Source organism: Eriocheir sinensis, chromosome 25, assembly GCF_024679095.1.
Source record: "Eriocheir sinensis breed Jianghai 21 chromosome 25, ASM2467909v1, whole genome shotgun sequence".
Lineage (NCBI taxonomy): Eukaryota > Metazoa > Arthropoda > Malacostraca > Decapoda > Varunidae > Eriocheir > Eriocheir sinensis.
In genome coordinates this window covers 13,340,681-13,356,304 of record NC_066533.1, presented here as the reverse complement: position 1 = coordinate 13,356,304, position 15,624 = coordinate 13,340,681, and the positions used below count along the sequence as shown (strand labels likewise).

At 42.6% G+C, this 15,624-nt stretch overlaps 1 protein-coding gene across 5 annotated transcripts in view; it reads right to left on the bottom strand.

The window, feature by feature from the left end:
• Nucleotides 1-15,624, bottom strand: part of LOC127003426 (protein argonaute-2-like) — a 24,738-nt gene extending 9,114 nt beyond the window's left edge. For 2 of the 5 annotated variants that reach the window (XM_050870116.1, XM_050870118.1), the window contains exons 1-18: nucleotides 15,488-15,619; nucleotides 11,602-11,811; nucleotides 11,110-11,315; nucleotides 10,775-10,849; nucleotides 9,400-9,531; nucleotides 8,823-8,997; nucleotides 8,388-8,530; nucleotides 8,133-8,212; nucleotides 7,501-7,609; nucleotides 7,126-7,359; nucleotides 6,652-6,874; nucleotides 6,301-6,444; nucleotides 4,581-4,740; nucleotides 3,957-4,116; nucleotides 1,657-1,741; nucleotides 914-1,142; nucleotides 640-769; nucleotides 103-302 (exon numbers count right to left, since the gene is read on the bottom strand). In XM_050870116.1, the coding sequence (XP_050726073.1) occupies nucleotides 103-302; nucleotides 640-769; nucleotides 914-1,142; nucleotides 1,657-1,741; nucleotides 3,957-4,116; nucleotides 4,581-4,740; nucleotides 6,301-6,444; nucleotides 6,652-6,874; nucleotides 7,126-7,359; nucleotides 7,501-7,609; nucleotides 8,133-8,212; nucleotides 8,388-8,530; nucleotides 8,823-8,997; nucleotides 9,400-9,531; nucleotides 10,775-10,849; nucleotides 11,110-11,315; nucleotides 11,602-11,811; nucleotides 15,488-15,506 (2,714 nt within the window). In that variant the 5' untranslated portion in view covers nucleotides 15,507-15,619. Of the gene's footprint in view, nucleotides 1-102; nucleotides 303-639; nucleotides 770-913; nucleotides 1,147-1,656; nucleotides 1,742-3,956; nucleotides 4,117-4,580; nucleotides 4,741-6,300; nucleotides 6,445-6,651; nucleotides 6,875-7,125; nucleotides 7,360-7,500; nucleotides 7,610-8,132; nucleotides 8,213-8,387; nucleotides 8,531-8,822; nucleotides 8,998-9,399; nucleotides 9,532-10,774; nucleotides 10,850-11,109; nucleotides 11,316-11,601; nucleotides 11,812-12,185; nucleotides 12,238-15,487 lie in introns of all 5 variants that reach the window. The other 3 variants (XM_050870119.1, XM_050870120.1, XM_050870117.1) reach the window with 2 other exon arrangements.

The window sequence follows — 15,624 nt, the reverse complement described above, 5'->3', positions numbered from 1 at the left end:
AAATTTTAGTGATAGTCAGGAAAACTGAACATATCATCATCTGAAAAAAAAAATCAAAAGAAAATCAAACTGATACAAAAACAGACAAGATTTCGTCCGCACCTGTCATGCTCCTTCTCAACAAGGTGATACCGAGCTCTGAAGGCCACCAGATGAGCATAGTATGCCGGGGCAGGTATGGAGACCGAGCGAGTACACCTGACGTAAGTGTGACACAGCTGGTAGGTGAGGCATTGAAGCTCATCGCTGTCGAAGTGGTTGTCATCCCACAGGACGTGGTAGTGGCTGGGTCGACTGGTGCCCTGCAGAATAAATAATGAATTACCTTCACAGACTGAATGGGTAGAAAACTATGCGAGTGGCGATGAGATGTGATGTTGTGAACTAGATATATTAAATTGTCTTCTTCCAAATTGATAATTTCTGTTGAAGTCTTGAAGAGCAATAAATTTCCATCTCAATTTTTTCTTTCAAACTGTTTATGCAGACAGTGTAATTAGTGAGTACTGTTGAAAACTTTACATATGTACTTCTTATTAACCTTCTATCAGTTGCAACCATCCCCTAATAGTCCCTGAGTACCAGTATGGCTCAAACACTGTAGTTCAAGACGAGTGACTCATGAAACTCTAAACTTGCCTGAATGCCCTGGTGAGAACACAGGTAGAAGTCAAACTCTGTTGGGTGAGTGATGCCAACATCTACGGTGGTGCCAGCAGGAATGTTGCCACTCTTGCCACTCTGCTCCTTCTTGTCGGAACAGAACAATCTGTGGAAGAGATTTAATCATTACATTTTAAAACAAGAAATAGGTCCAAGAAAAAGTCTAGAAACATTTACCCAGACCTCAAGCTCTGTCAGCAAATTCTTAAAACAATGATCACTGCATAATTTAATCTATAGAATGTCAGACCTTGTGTGGTGCCTCTTCTGGACAGCGATGTAGGTTATGCCAGGCTTGTAATCTGCCTCCAGCTTGATGCAGGCCTCCCTCATGGCAGTGAGCTCATGCTGCAGGACGGTCTGGAACTGTCCCTCGCTAACACCGTCACGGTACAGGATGATCCTGTTGGGCTTGAACCTCGTTGACTTGTAGAACTGTATGAGCAGCTCCTTGACCATGGAGGACAACTCCTGAATTACTTCCTGTTGCAAAAATGGAGAAGAGTGAGGATGCTATTCATGGCTGTCATTTTACCTCACCCTCTCTTATGCTCTATGGCAATAGACAAGTGAATTATCATTTGTAATGAATGAAATGTTTGAGCATTGAAGATTAGAGTGTCATATTTTCAAGTTAGTGGGGCAAAGCAGGTGAATTTGAATGAATGAGATGAATGCTGAGGGAGCCCAGAGAGGGGAGGGCAAATGATTCCCAAACAAACAATCTGCCATAAACAAGACAACTCTTCCTCACAAACTAGTTCACCAGCATCAACACACACTACAGCTTCTTGTTAATATTACAGTAAGGGAAGCTTCAAAATTGTGTTTATTTTCTGGATTTGCCAAAAGGTGAAATGGTCATTTCATGACAATGATGTTACTTGTCAAAGAGTGCCACTATATCCCATGGATTTGTAATGCTAACAAGGGTTTGTTAAATGTTCAAGAAACAATCAGACTGTTACCAATGGTTCAAAAAAGGAAAAATACTTGCATCATGCGCTGTCCTTGCGAAAGTCAGTTGTCTGGGTCGCGAGCCATCACTGGCACTTTGGCCTTGTGCTGTTGATCCATTCTGTCAATGTCAAATTGAATTTCATTGACATTAAATTTCCTCATATAATCAATTACTTTATTTTCAAAACACGAGGAATTCATGCGGAAATCACGCAATACTGGTACTGTACACTAGTAACAAGCCGCTGGGTGGCAAGGTAAGGGTTCTAGACACCAGACTTCCCCACATGTAACAAACAACTAACCAGCACTCAGCTGCTGTGGAATGATAGGAAAAAAAGGTTCCCATGGCATTATTACAGCAAACTATGTCACTTCTTATCATTACACAACACGAGAAATGTAGCATTACAAAAATTTGTGTATACAGGGTTCATTTTCATTATAGACAGGCAGGAATAATGAGTTAGCATCACTAAAAGACCCCAGCCCCTGATGCAGGCACTCACTGCCCTGCTCCTGCCTCTCTAGGGTAGTCAAAATGGTTCGTTTTGGGAAAAGGTGTGTTGATTTGAGTCTATCCCCTCACCTTGAAGGTTATAATAATTTACGTTTTCAACTCTAATAAAGGAAGCACATCAGAACTCTGCTTTCTATGGGTAGAATAAAATTTGAGAAATATGTACCAACAATAGGCATTTGAAAATGACTTATGAAAATGGATTTAGCAATATGTAAGCAATGAGGACCATGTGGTTTGAAGTGGCAAATCCAGAAGACAGACACAAGTCAACTCATCTTTAACTCTTTGACTATCTTAGAAAAAAGAGCTGTACAGCCCTGCCTGCCTGGCTTACTGCTCTGTAAACAAGTTTCTTTCCGTTTGAACCTCTCTCTGAACATTATCGAAGCTACATCCTCTATTCCTTTCTATCTTCAAAGTACTGACCAGTCGCACAAGAAATTTTCCCCTTCATTAAACTTGCACTTCACTTCACGGGGCACAACTACTGTATCTACGCAATGCAAAACCTTTCCGGTGGTGTTAATAGTCTTCACCTTCTTCATGCAGGCAATGATATACCACTAGATACAATATTTGCCTTCCTCACAGGACATATTTCATCCTGCAGTAACTTGAATACATTATGTGTGTGTGTGTGTGTGTGCATTTTTATATAGGAAATGTCATGGAGGTTCAAGCAAGTGAAAAAATTCACAAAAAGTCACATCCCACAGTCAACAAACAAATCTTATTTTAGAATATAAATAATCAGATGCAAAGAAAGCTTCAATGAGGACCCACTGATGTATCATCTGATATTTTAAGTGATAAAACGGGTGATAAAACGGTGATTAACATACATAACAACAGCCAAGTTTAAAGCAGTGTTGCTGCTGTATGGATATAAGTGCAGTGTTTATCTCAACACACCTACACATGCCATCCCCAATCTTCACAGAAATGGGTAAGCGAGGTGTGACAAGCTCGTCCATATATAAGACCAACAGTTACTCAGAAATGTGCATCTTGTCAAAAGGATGAAATTGACAACCATCACCACCACTCCCCCATTTAAGCCATCTCAATACTGCAAAATAAAGTACCAAAACAGGCTAAGAAATTTCCCTTAACCCGAGAACATCAGCAGACCCTTTTCTGGGCTTTCACGAGTCGTGGCTGTGGTACGGTGGACCCTAAAAAGGGCTCACCATAAAACCCCTAATTCGAGCTAATTGTAGGCGGTGGTGGCATAGAGCAACCCACCATACATGCCCTGGGTTATAGTGGTGGGTGAGTGATCTTGAGATGGGCTTTTTTGTCATAGGTGGTGCTGTAAGGTCATGGCAGGCTGAATTAGCTATCCACACAGTAATCACTTGTCAAATTCTCTAAAGTAGACAACAAGCGACTCTAGGCTAGATGCCACGCGTCACAAGACTGTTTATTTTGTAGCAAACACCACCCAAAAAGAATGGAGTTTGAGTAGAAGTAAATATTTTTAACAGCTTTATGGTTATTAGAGGAGTACTCTGATGTACGTTCCATGCTCTTTTCTTAGTCTCAAAATGCAGTGTAATTTTGCTGTTTCTCGGCCACTTCTCGGCTTTCCCATAGCCGAAGCCCACGGGTTAAGGTGATGTGCTACATGGCAGCAAGCATGATCGCTGAAGGCTTGATGAAGAGAACATTCTATGTTAATATATTATGCCAGTGATGTGAAAGGCACAAAAAAGAAAAAAAATAATAATTAAAGTAACGAAACTTGGAGTAGATGTTATGATGATTAATAGTGTGTTAGCAAGGTCAATTGTTAGCAACGGGCCCCCACCTGTCTGTGTTGCTGCACTCGGACAGTAGCAGCATAGCGTGAGGGGTGAGCATCCATGGACCCCACCACTGCTGCAATGGACGGTTTCTTGTTGTCACCCGCTGGTGGGTGAGTCACATCAGCACCGAGGAATATGACTGGTTCATTGAAGACCTTCGGCCTGGAAGCAGAAGTAGTAACATAATCTTTGTGGTATGTAAACCAAATGAAAGATGGATGGAGAAAACAGCTAAGAATGAAGTTTCACACATAAATAGTTCCTTCCAAGGGTGCAAAACCTGTATCTGCAAAATTTCAAACATTGATCCTATGGGAAAAGAGTAAGTGGCTCTGAGCTCAAGCAAAAACTCGCCCATATGACCGTGTTGCTGGTACATTTGTTCAGTTACTTTAGTCTTCAGAACTTCAGAAGTCTTTGCAAGTGTTGAGGGATATTCAAATATACTACCTCCTTTGTCTTATGGCCACCCATTATTTCTTTCAATTATTTATTTGAGAAGGATTTCAGTCCTGTTCAATAGAAAATTTTGATCTACATAAACTATGAAGATATTAAAGTCAGCCAAAATAATGATGCATCCCAGACACATGTTTTAGCCTTCCATTCAGCAGCCTCACACATACCTGATGCCAGGGACTAGAATAGAGTTGATGCCTCCCAGCTTGACATTTATCTTGAGGCAGAGGTTAGATAGAGTTTGTGGAGAAGTTTTGTTAACATTCTTGGCCTGCACACACTGAGTAGCCATGCCAAGAACAGTGTCGCCAACCCGCTTCACTTCAGCTGTAACAATGAGTCTTGTTAAGTCTATATCCACCCCTGAGGTAGTCACAGATAATAATAACAATATGACAAGTAGATTCACAGCACTTGCTTTCAAGAAATACTGTTTGCACAATACTAACATAAAATTAGCCACTATCTCTTAGTGTTTACATCTTCTTGCTCTCTTAACTGACTCTTGGTCATCCTCTCTTAGCCGTTTCAGTGAAACTTTCTCTGTTGCGCTAGACATATCGAAAGCCTTTGATAGAGTCTGGCACAAGTCTTTGCTTTCTAAACTGCCCTCTTTCGGATTCTATCCCTCTCTCTGTTCCTTTATCTCCAGTTTCCTTTCCGGCCGTTCTATCTCTGTGGTGGTAGACGGTCACTGTTCTTACCCTAAACCTATCAACAATGGTGTTCCACAGGGCTCTGTCCTATCACCCACTTTCTTCCTGTTATTCATCAATGATCTTCTTTCCATAACAAACTGTCCTGTCCACTCATACGCCGACGACTCCACTCTGCATTATTCAACTTCTTTCAATAGAAGACTCTCTCAACAGGAAGAACACGACTCCAGACTGGAGGCTGCAGAACGCTTAACCTCAGACCTTGCTATCATTTCCGATTGGGGCAGAAGGAACCTTGTGTCCTTCAATGCCTCAAAAACTCAATTTCTCCACCTATCAACTCGACACAATCTTCCAAACACCTATCCCCTATTCTTCGACAACACTAAGCTATCACCATCATCAACACTAAACATTCTCGGTTTATCCTATACTCAAAATCTCAACTGGAAACTTCACATCTCCTCTCTCGCTAAAGCAGCTTCCTCAAGGTTGGGCGTTCTGTATCGTCTCCACCAGTTCTTCTCCCCCGCGCAGTTGCTATCCATATACAGGGACCTTGTCCGCCCTCGTATGGAGTGTGCATCTCATGTGTGGGGGGGCTCCACTCACACAGCTCTTCTGGACAGAGTGGAGTCTAAGGCTCTTCATCTCATCAGCTCTCCTCCTCCTACTGATAGTCTTCTACCTCTAAAATTCCATCGTGACGTTGCCTCTCTTTCTATCTTCTATCGATATTTCCACGCTGACTGCTCTTCTGAACTTGCTAACTGCATGCCTCCCCCCCTCCCGCAGCCCCACTGCACACAACTTTCTATTCATGCTCATCCCTATACTGTCCAAACCCCTTATGCGAGAGTTAACCAGCATCTTCACTCTTTCATCCCTCATGCTGGTAAACTCTGGAACAATCTTCCTTCATCTGTATTTCCTCCTGCCTACGACTTGAACTCTTTCAAGAGAAGGGTGTCAGGACACCTCTCCTCCCGAAATTAACCTCTCTTTCGGCCACCTCTTTTGATTCTTTTTTAGGAGCAGCAAGTAGCGGGCTTTTTTATTTGTCATTGTTTCCTTTTTTTGTGCCCTTGAGCTGCCTCCTTTGTTGTAAAAAAAAAAAAAAAAAAAAAAAAAAAAAAAAAACTGGAGCAGTATTTGAAGGCTATCTACCAGGATCATTATTCTATTCCATTGAAAATTAACAAATAAAAAAGTTTTGTGCCAGTCTTACCATAGACCGGAGTCTTGCCAGGCAGCACCACACACACCAGTTGCAGGCCGGTGAAGGTGCTCTTCAGGTACCGGAACATGGGCTCAACTTGGTCAGGCCCATTGGCATACTTACAAAAACAAGGCTGGCCAATAATGGGCATCCCTGTTAGAAATGAATGAAGACCTCTGTTTATTATTTCATCTATAATAAAGACCCACAACAAATGTACATCTGGGTAGCCATAACGTGTCTGTAGCACATTTCGCATATTCACAGCATAGGAAATATTGCCAAATTTGACAGCAATCAAATTTTAAAAATTTCAAACATAACTCTCCCTCCATCTTTGGTGTTGAGTACCCTGCTCACCTGCATCATTGCTGATTTTCTGCAGCTGCTGAGTAAAGTTGCGGAGTGCATCCTCCCTGACAGTGCGCTGCGGGGCAAAGCATGCCACCGCCCACACACGCACCTCTACCCCAGTGAAGAACTGTTTGCCCCTCATGTCCCACACCCCTTGGTTGGGCAGGGCCTGCTGCTTGGTTCGGCCGCCATACTGCAGCTTAGGAGGCGGCAGGACACGCCCTCGTACCTGCACAAGTAAACATAGGTTTTAGAGTTCATGGGAAAACTGCAAAATGTTGCTAGCATTGATGGACCTTGACTAGGCTAAGTTAGGAAGATTATGGGAAATGTTTCACATGTAGAGTGTGGATCAAGTTGAGAATAACAATGACAGCTTAATGTGGAAACTGGGTGAATATACAAAGATGTCCAGAAAGACATCCAACCACACAATGGACAGTGATATTCAGAGGCTGCAGAGCACAAATGCAGTCGTACCTCCATCATTGCAGTGCTGATGGTCAGCCCAAACTCTTGCATATATGGATCATTATTGAAGTCTGCCTTGCGGACCAAGTTGTTGATTTCTCTCTCTCGGTCTGGGGCAGACCTTGCTGTGGCCTTGATCATTGTGGATGTCTGCATGTCAGTTAGTTTCTTGATGCATCGCTGACCGGGAACAATGTTGCAAACCTCCAGAGGAAGGTATGTGTGCTTGTGCTCTTGTCCAACCTGAAATGACAGCCATTCACCATATAAATGTTTTGACAAATCAACACCAAACATTGATTTGGCTATTTTTAGTTATAAAAAAATAAAGAGCTTGAATATTTGCTTTTGTCATTTTTTATCATATACAATACAATTCAATACCTGTAGGCAAGGTAGATGTGGAAACCTGAGTTTCATCTTGTATTTGTCAAGGAAATATTTGGCCACTGTACACTCAACAGTCTGGCCATTTTCCAGTTGAAGTGGGAACCTGAAACAACACAACATTAAACATTATGGTATATATTTTGCTTGTAATCTATACTTTTCAAATATTACCACTAATGACTCACACTTCTGTACTTCCATGAGAAATATAATGAAACATTTTTCTAAGACAGCCAGGTGTAGCAACCCCTCTCCTGGTTTTTTTCATTATTTTTTTTATGGGTTCGCCTATAGCGCTGGTAGGCTTTCTTCTGGGGCCTGGTGGTCAGCCCAAGCCCGTCATGGCGCAGGCAATTTTTATAGTGGCGCCATTTATTCTTGGCTCATGCTGCCCCCCGGATCTCATTCTTGATTCCTTTGGACGGTTTCCTCTACAGTCTGGGTTGATGGGTGGTCTTCAGGACAGCATGTGGGTAGTCTTAGGCCACTCGGCGGTGACTGAAAAATCCCAGGTGGTAGCGTGGGGATTCGAACCCGAGTCATCCAGCATGCGGTGAATGCAGGGCCTGCACGCTAACCACTCAGCCACCGCCTATTTGATTCTTTACAGAGTGCTAAAAACTTACGACTGCATTTGTGCCGGTCTTCTGGTGACATTACACACACGATACTTTCTTCGCATTGCGCCACAATGAGTAATTTCAATCTGGAATGTCATAAATATGTCAGCATTAAGACCAAGTTTTTAATCAATTATGTTTAGCCACTGTAACACATACACATATACGGTTGCATGTAAATGTACACAACAAAATCAAGTCCAATTCAGACTACTCCACTCATGGCCTCTTTTGCTGGACTGAGATCATCCCCAACCCTACCTTGAGTCCTTTGATCTCCTTTGTGAACTTGACACGCTGGGAATCTGTGAGAGGCTTCCGTTGCTCTCCTATTTCCCGTATGTCTAATACTTCACACATGAACTCGATCACCGCCTGCGCTTTGTAGAACGCAGTGGCTGAAACTGCAAGGCAAAGCAAACACTTCAAACAACCTGAAAATACACTTTTCCAAATGTGTTTAGCCTTCATATAGCAAAAGTTCACACTATGTTTTCTTTATGAAGACTCCTAGCTGTCTCCACACATATTACACTATTGAATCTTTTGTTTTAAGTAGGTTCTGACTAGATATAAGCAAGCATAAAGTATAATACTAGAGATAAATCTTGTATAACTCAAACAATCTTACCATCAATAAATATGAAGCATAAAATACAATACCAAAGCTAAAATTCGTATAACAAACAATCTCACCATCAATATTGAGCATCATTTTCCACTGTGAGGGACGGACACTCTGGTGGAAGCCGAACCAAACTTCACGCCCGCCCCCTAAGGGATGGTAGTAACCGTCGGGGGCCGAGAAGAATGATCGGCCAACTGGGGTATAGGTCATGGAGGGAAGGTGGCGCATCACTACATCCAGAGCCTGAAACAACACAGTCAGTCAACGTTAGTATCTATATTTAACATGATCAATTATCATATTGCAGCTTTTCCAAATTTGATATAGGGTCGCTATTTCTCATGAGTCTCCTGCATCTTCCTCTATCAAGCAGCTTATTCTCCTCAACTTCTCCCTCAGATTAGCCTCAAAGAACCCCCTCCACCCTAGCTTTGGTCATCCTCTCCTTCTTCCTATTCTTCCAGGTGGTTCCCTTAACAACACTCTCCAGCTAACATAATCATTCTCTCACCTATTCACATATCTGTATAATCTTAATGATGCAAATTGAACGCTTGCCGACAATATCAATAACACAGTATCAAATAACAGAAGTGAGGTAGTCAGGCAAACAGTTACTCATGACCACATCATTACACTCCTCACCTGGATGGCATCGTAGGGGATGGTCCTCGTTCGGCCCTCAAGAGCTTCCTCCAGCGTGTAGAGATTCACCTGCGCCAGCCACTTCATGGCCACCTTGAACACTCTGTCTCGCCCCTCGCCTGGCAGGGTCACCTGTCGTGCAAAAATTTATCAGTCGACTGTTCATCACAGACCTTAACCCCTTGATGACGATGATGCCGCTGGCGTCATATAATTCTAGCAGACGTGGGCAATGAGCATGACACCAGCGCCAGAGAGTGAGAAGCTTTCCGGAATTTGAAGGGCGACCGTAATTAGGTCTCTGTCAATGCTAAGTGACTAACTGGCACCTCTTTTGTTTCCGCGACGTCCCCTACCACCATTCCGTGCTAAAAATAGCCTACAGTTCCTGCCTACGCATCATGGTGTCTGTAGTGATTCTATTCCCTCAGTCATCCTTTTTCGGCGGTGTTCCTTTAGTTTCTGCTTGTAGTGTGCATGCTAAGCATAGTCTTGACACCTCCACTGATATACATGATGTTCTAGAATCAAGATGAACCAATATCTAGTTCAGAGGAGTGGGAAGCAGAAGTTGGAATTTTTTGGGAATCATGGAATTCCAGCTAAACAGTCGGTCGAAATCATAATTTGATTTCACAGTTGAGTTATACGGATGATTTTCGACAACTTTTATTCAATGAGATTCATTCCAGAATGAAAAAACTACAAAAAATTTACAAAAATTATTTTTCGAGTTTCACTGAAACTCTGGCTCTCTGTAGGCAGTAAATTTCTAAGTAAAAGATTATAAACTATATTTTTCAGACTCCATGATAAAATGAGCAAATTTTCTTCAATATTTTTTTTTGTACGTCGCACCAGTAAAAAGTTAGAATTTTGGGGAAACATGGAATTCTAGCCAAACGGTCAGTCCAAATAAAAATTTGATTTCACAGTAGAATTATAAGGATGCTTACCTACAACTTTTATTCAAAGAGGCAGTAAATTTCCGGGTAAAAGATTATTGTAGACTATATTTTATAGACTCCATCGTGATAAAACGAGCAACTTTTCTTCAATAAAGTTTTCTGTACGTCGCACCAGTAAAAAGTTGGAATTTTGGGGGAATCATGGAATTCCAGGCAAATGAGACAACCTAGAAAGAAACGGATTTCACAGCAGGGTGTGCCAGAAATTTTTTTTATAAAACATCTTTTATGACGTTTTCTCAGCTTAAAAGTTCATTTTCTGCTGACTTTTGCGTTCAAGGGGGATCTCACGAGAAAACTTTTGCGATCAAAAGGGGTTAAGGCACGGCATGCAAGACTTTCACTGTGTAGCTTAATATGACAATAAAGGAGATTAGGAAAGATAATAATGAGGATGCAAAACTCACCTCCAGTTCCATTTTTTCATTACCGATTGGCAGTGGGTCTCTGGTGTACAGGTTGCTTCTCCCATCAAAGACCGGCTGAGGACAAAACAGATATACAGTGTATTCTAGTGAACCCATTCTAGCCATTTATCTTCAAATCTCCTCAGTCAGCAACAACTCTAATTTACTAATAGTTTTTTTATCTCTTATAACTTTGATTTCTTCCATTTAAAAATATTACTTCACATTATATCTACAATATATGATTTTTTGAAGCAGCATCCAACACCCCTAACACATCCCTAATTCTGTGTAGCAGCCTGGGGACAAAAGAAAGAGTGTAGTGTCTTACTAACCTTCAAGCTCCCAAAGATCCTTGGGAATGCATGCACCATGGTCTCGATAATCTCCCTGTTGACCTTCCTGGGGCACTTGTCGGGCTGGATGCTGACGTCATAGTGGTGGATGTAGCCCCTTGGCATGGATATCTGGAAGTGGTTGGCCCGCAGCGTGATGGGCCGACCCTCTCGCCCTAAGTTGGGTCTTCTTGGGGCCACGAATGCTGTCAAAGACCATAGATGTCATTCAGGATCTACTTGGAAATTCATTCCAAGCCAAGGCAACCAAAAAATTCATCAACAATTGGTCTGTTACAAACATAGCAATATGAATGCTGAGCTAAAAGATATTTCTTCAGGCAACAAAAAGTAGTACATAACTCTACACTATGACCATCCTCCTGATGGTGCACGGCTACCCATGTCAATGAAATCTTGTGATGTCTTCTTCGTGTGTGCCCCTTCCCAAGAAGGCACAACACAAAGACACAGTACAGCCCAGGACCTTACTTGGCAACTCTGGCGGAAGCAGGGCTGATATTCCTGTGCCCGTGGCCACGGCTGGGGTGCCTGTGGCGGGCGCCACGATGGTGGTTATTGGTCCAGGTGCTGGGGTGGGTCCCGGGGGTAGTGTGAGGGGTCGGGGCACTGGGGGGCCAGCTGGTCCTGGGGGTCCCCCCGGGCCCGTAGGAGGGCCGGGAGGGCCAGGAGGACCAGGTGCTACAACAAAACAACAGATGTAAGTTCATGTAGAGAAAAAGTGAAGTTCTTAATTATCATGGATCCAGCTGAACATTGAATTCTCAAAGTCCACCTCCTCCATGCAATAGCCTGACATGACCTGCCACCCTCCACCTACAGCCACCCACACATCAAGCACCACTTCTGTACACACTACTGGCTGGGGCTCTGGGGGGGTAGTCAGCTGGTCCCTGGGTCCCGGGCCTGGGGGGCTACACCAACACAGCCAGACACACTCACCTCCCCCACATCTTCCAAACTCCTGACACAATAAAAATATCTTTCCACTAGGAAAGCTATTCTTATTAAGCCTAACTTAGCATTAACTCTAATGCCTTACATAAGATAATTACCTTTTGTCATTCCTTTGCCAATGGCTTTGGGCAATATTCTTTTAAATTATCACTGAAATTTGGATAAGTGATAAAATATGATTAGGTGGAGTTCATTAAGGCATAGTGCACACACTTAGTCATTAATAATACACCACCACCAATCATACCATAGGGAATGATGAAAGCAAGAAGGTGGTTTATATGGACATGAAAAGTTCTCAAGTAAGAAAGGAAACTACCTTATAAAGTTTACCACCAAGGAGTAGGCAAAGAGGGAGGGCCAAAATAGACTAAAGAGTTCTATTTGCACTTGCAAGGATCATTTTTAAAATGAACAAACTACAATATTAACGTAACATTACAAGACATTCTAATTTAAGGAATTTGAAATAAAGTTTGGTGGAAGTGAATACATAAAGCTAAGTTGAAGAGGAGGACTGTTACATTCCTCTTACTCTTACTATGTGAGATAATTCTAATGAGCCAGAGAATGAATAAATCATTACTATTACTAAGATAAACAGTGGTGGAGACACTTCTACAATATATTATTTCATTGTTGGCATGAAGAGTGGGAGAGCTATGCCCAGGGGGGAGACCATTCCAGCATGCACTGTGGGAGGTGTGGCAGGCCAGCCATCAGCCCACGGCACCACGGCAGCAGCCCAGCAGCAGACTGGCCCTGGCTGGCACACACCCGGCACAACCCACCCTACTGTTTGGTAGTGTTACAGTCTTTGGTATCACCGTGCCATCATTGCTAGCATTTATTTCAAGCACATGTGTAGCATTCATGAAGAGTGTTTGCAAGGCATTATTCAACAAATGCAATGTGGGTCTTGACTCATCAAAGTGTTCATCATCCACCATCTTAGTCTCATCAACAATCACTGTCCTTTTCCTCAAGTGTCTTTATACAACAGTCAGTTGGAGGATGACTGAGATTTCAAGGATTGCCAAAATGTACCACTTGCCTTAAGTTTCAACGCTTAAAACAGTTACTTGCTGACACTCGCTGATCCCACCACAGGTAAACAGCTGCCTCGCTACAGGTGTGTCTACAACTACGACATACAGCACCAGACTTGGGTGATTATGAGTGTAGTGGTTGAGGTGGAGGTGGGTGGAGGTGAAGGGTGCTGGTGACAAGGTGGTGGTGGTGATAACATTTGAATCTTACACTACTAGGGCTGTCATTTCGTGGGGAAAAACAATAATGCTAGAAAAGATATCTGCATAATGCTACTGAACTACTATATCCCTTCCTAGAGGACAAAGAACTATTATATCATAAGAATACAATAATCTTTGGTCCCCCAAAATTATAAAGCCCATCATCTGTCTACATAATATCTGAACGAAAGCTCATTTGGGCCTGATTCAAGATAGTTTAGCTGTATTATCCCACTGCCTAGTTGGCTCAAACTCCTTAAGTAGTTAACCCCAACCAAAAAGTGTAGCATAAATTAAATAGTTACCTAGTCCATAAAACAGTAACCTAGCACCATTAAACTACTAATTATTAAAAGCAATTTATCCAGGAAATGAATACCTATAAAAAAAAAAAAAAAAAGGAAATGAGGCCCCCAATCTGAAAGTTTGCCTTATGAAGGTTCCCCCAAATTAAAATGGTAAATGAGTAGATATCTGTGGCTGTTTTATAGGCCATGTTCACTAAATCATTAATATCCCTTCAATTACTTTTTTTTTTCTATAGGAAAGAAAGCAGCTCAAGGGCATAAAAAAAGTGTAGAAAAAAGCCTGCTAAATGCTGCTACCACTGCTGCTACTTATATCAGGGAAAACAGCTACACTGGAAACTGTACCCAAGTTGTAAAAGTAACCATAATCATAATAAATTCAACGGCATTCTTTCTTACGGAAATATCTAAATTATATATCTCAAATCAATATTCCAGGATATTATCTTTCCTGGTTTAAGTATTAATATAGCTATAATAGATTCATTACTGTATCAAGGGAACATTTGACTTGTACCTGAGCTTAATATTTCCAAGTATAATCTTTCCTGGTGTGAGTGCAAAATGCAATGGTCATACAAAGTGACATATACAAAGATGTTGGTAGGGTAATGACCTCACGCCACCACCACCACCACCACCAGGGCACATTATTTGGTGGGCAAGGAAACCATACTAGTTTTATCCTCACCAAAATAAGAGAAAAGATGTAGGTATGCAGGCAAGAATTTAAATATTTCAAGACATACATAAACCCCCTCCAATTCTTGAAATGCAATAACACAGTGAAAATATCCGTAATATCAGTGGTATTCATTACGGGTTGAAATGGTAATATTAATGTTAAAATGATGTGGGATATAGACGAATGAGGTTTATATGACTTAATACATGACCATTAGGGAAGGACATTAAACAAAAAGGTGATTAGAATAAAAAATAAAAAAGATCATCTTCACCTACGTATATAAGCAAGATGGGATATTAAGATGTGAAACTGATGAGACAAAAATATAAGAGGCAGATAAAGACTCAGAAAGATAATTAATTGGTTGATTATCCACTAAAATCACCTATCAGTACAATATCTAGAATTACACCCTACCTAATAATGACTCTATACTAATAACCCTTAATGAGAGCTCTCTAAGATGCTGTTTCTGAGTGATGGAGAGGTCAACCATAAGCCCTAAGGAAACAACAAGGCTCAGGACACAGGTCAAAGCCATTGTTTATAAGTCCTACACTTCCTGGTTATCCTAACATCTCAATCCCATGAATAAGACCTCAAGTAACTATAAAAGCAATAAAGGATGATGGTGAGGGTAATGTTTAGAGGCCTAGAAGTGACTGCATAGTGTTTTACCTGTTTAAAATGGCAGGTGCCTATCCCCCCCCAGACCCCCCCCCAGGCACTCACGGGAGAAATCCAGCCATCCAGGAAGTAGCGAAAACACCCTAAAATAAACCTCCCTAGGCCTACCCCGCCCCTGGCCTACCCGCGGCGCCTGCACTGGTAGACATGGGGGTCAGCAGGCGAGGCAGGGCGCGGCGCGGGACCCAAAAAAACGCCAATAAGAGTGTGAGCCTAATGGAGGAGGCGCGGCCCCATGCTGAGGCGGGCGTCCTGGTCCAGGCTGGCGTGGCGTCCTGGCCCCGTGGTGCCCCGGGTGCTGTGGCCCTGACCCACCTGGGGCCGCGGGGGGCGGGGCTCCACGTGGGTCAGGTCACCAGCGGGGCGGCGCCGTAAACAAGGTCACAAGGGTCCGTCGCCCCACACAGGGACTCCCGCCCACGCTAAGGCTACACAAGGCTGCCACACACGCCACCAATACTTACGCTGCCCGACAGGGTACATGAACTCTACAATAGTCGCTAATTTAAGGACGAAACGAGAGAAATCTCAGACTTGGAAGTGTTGAAAATGGCGTTAGTGACTTCCTGTCCGAGGAAGACTGAGCCGATGGTTCCCTTCC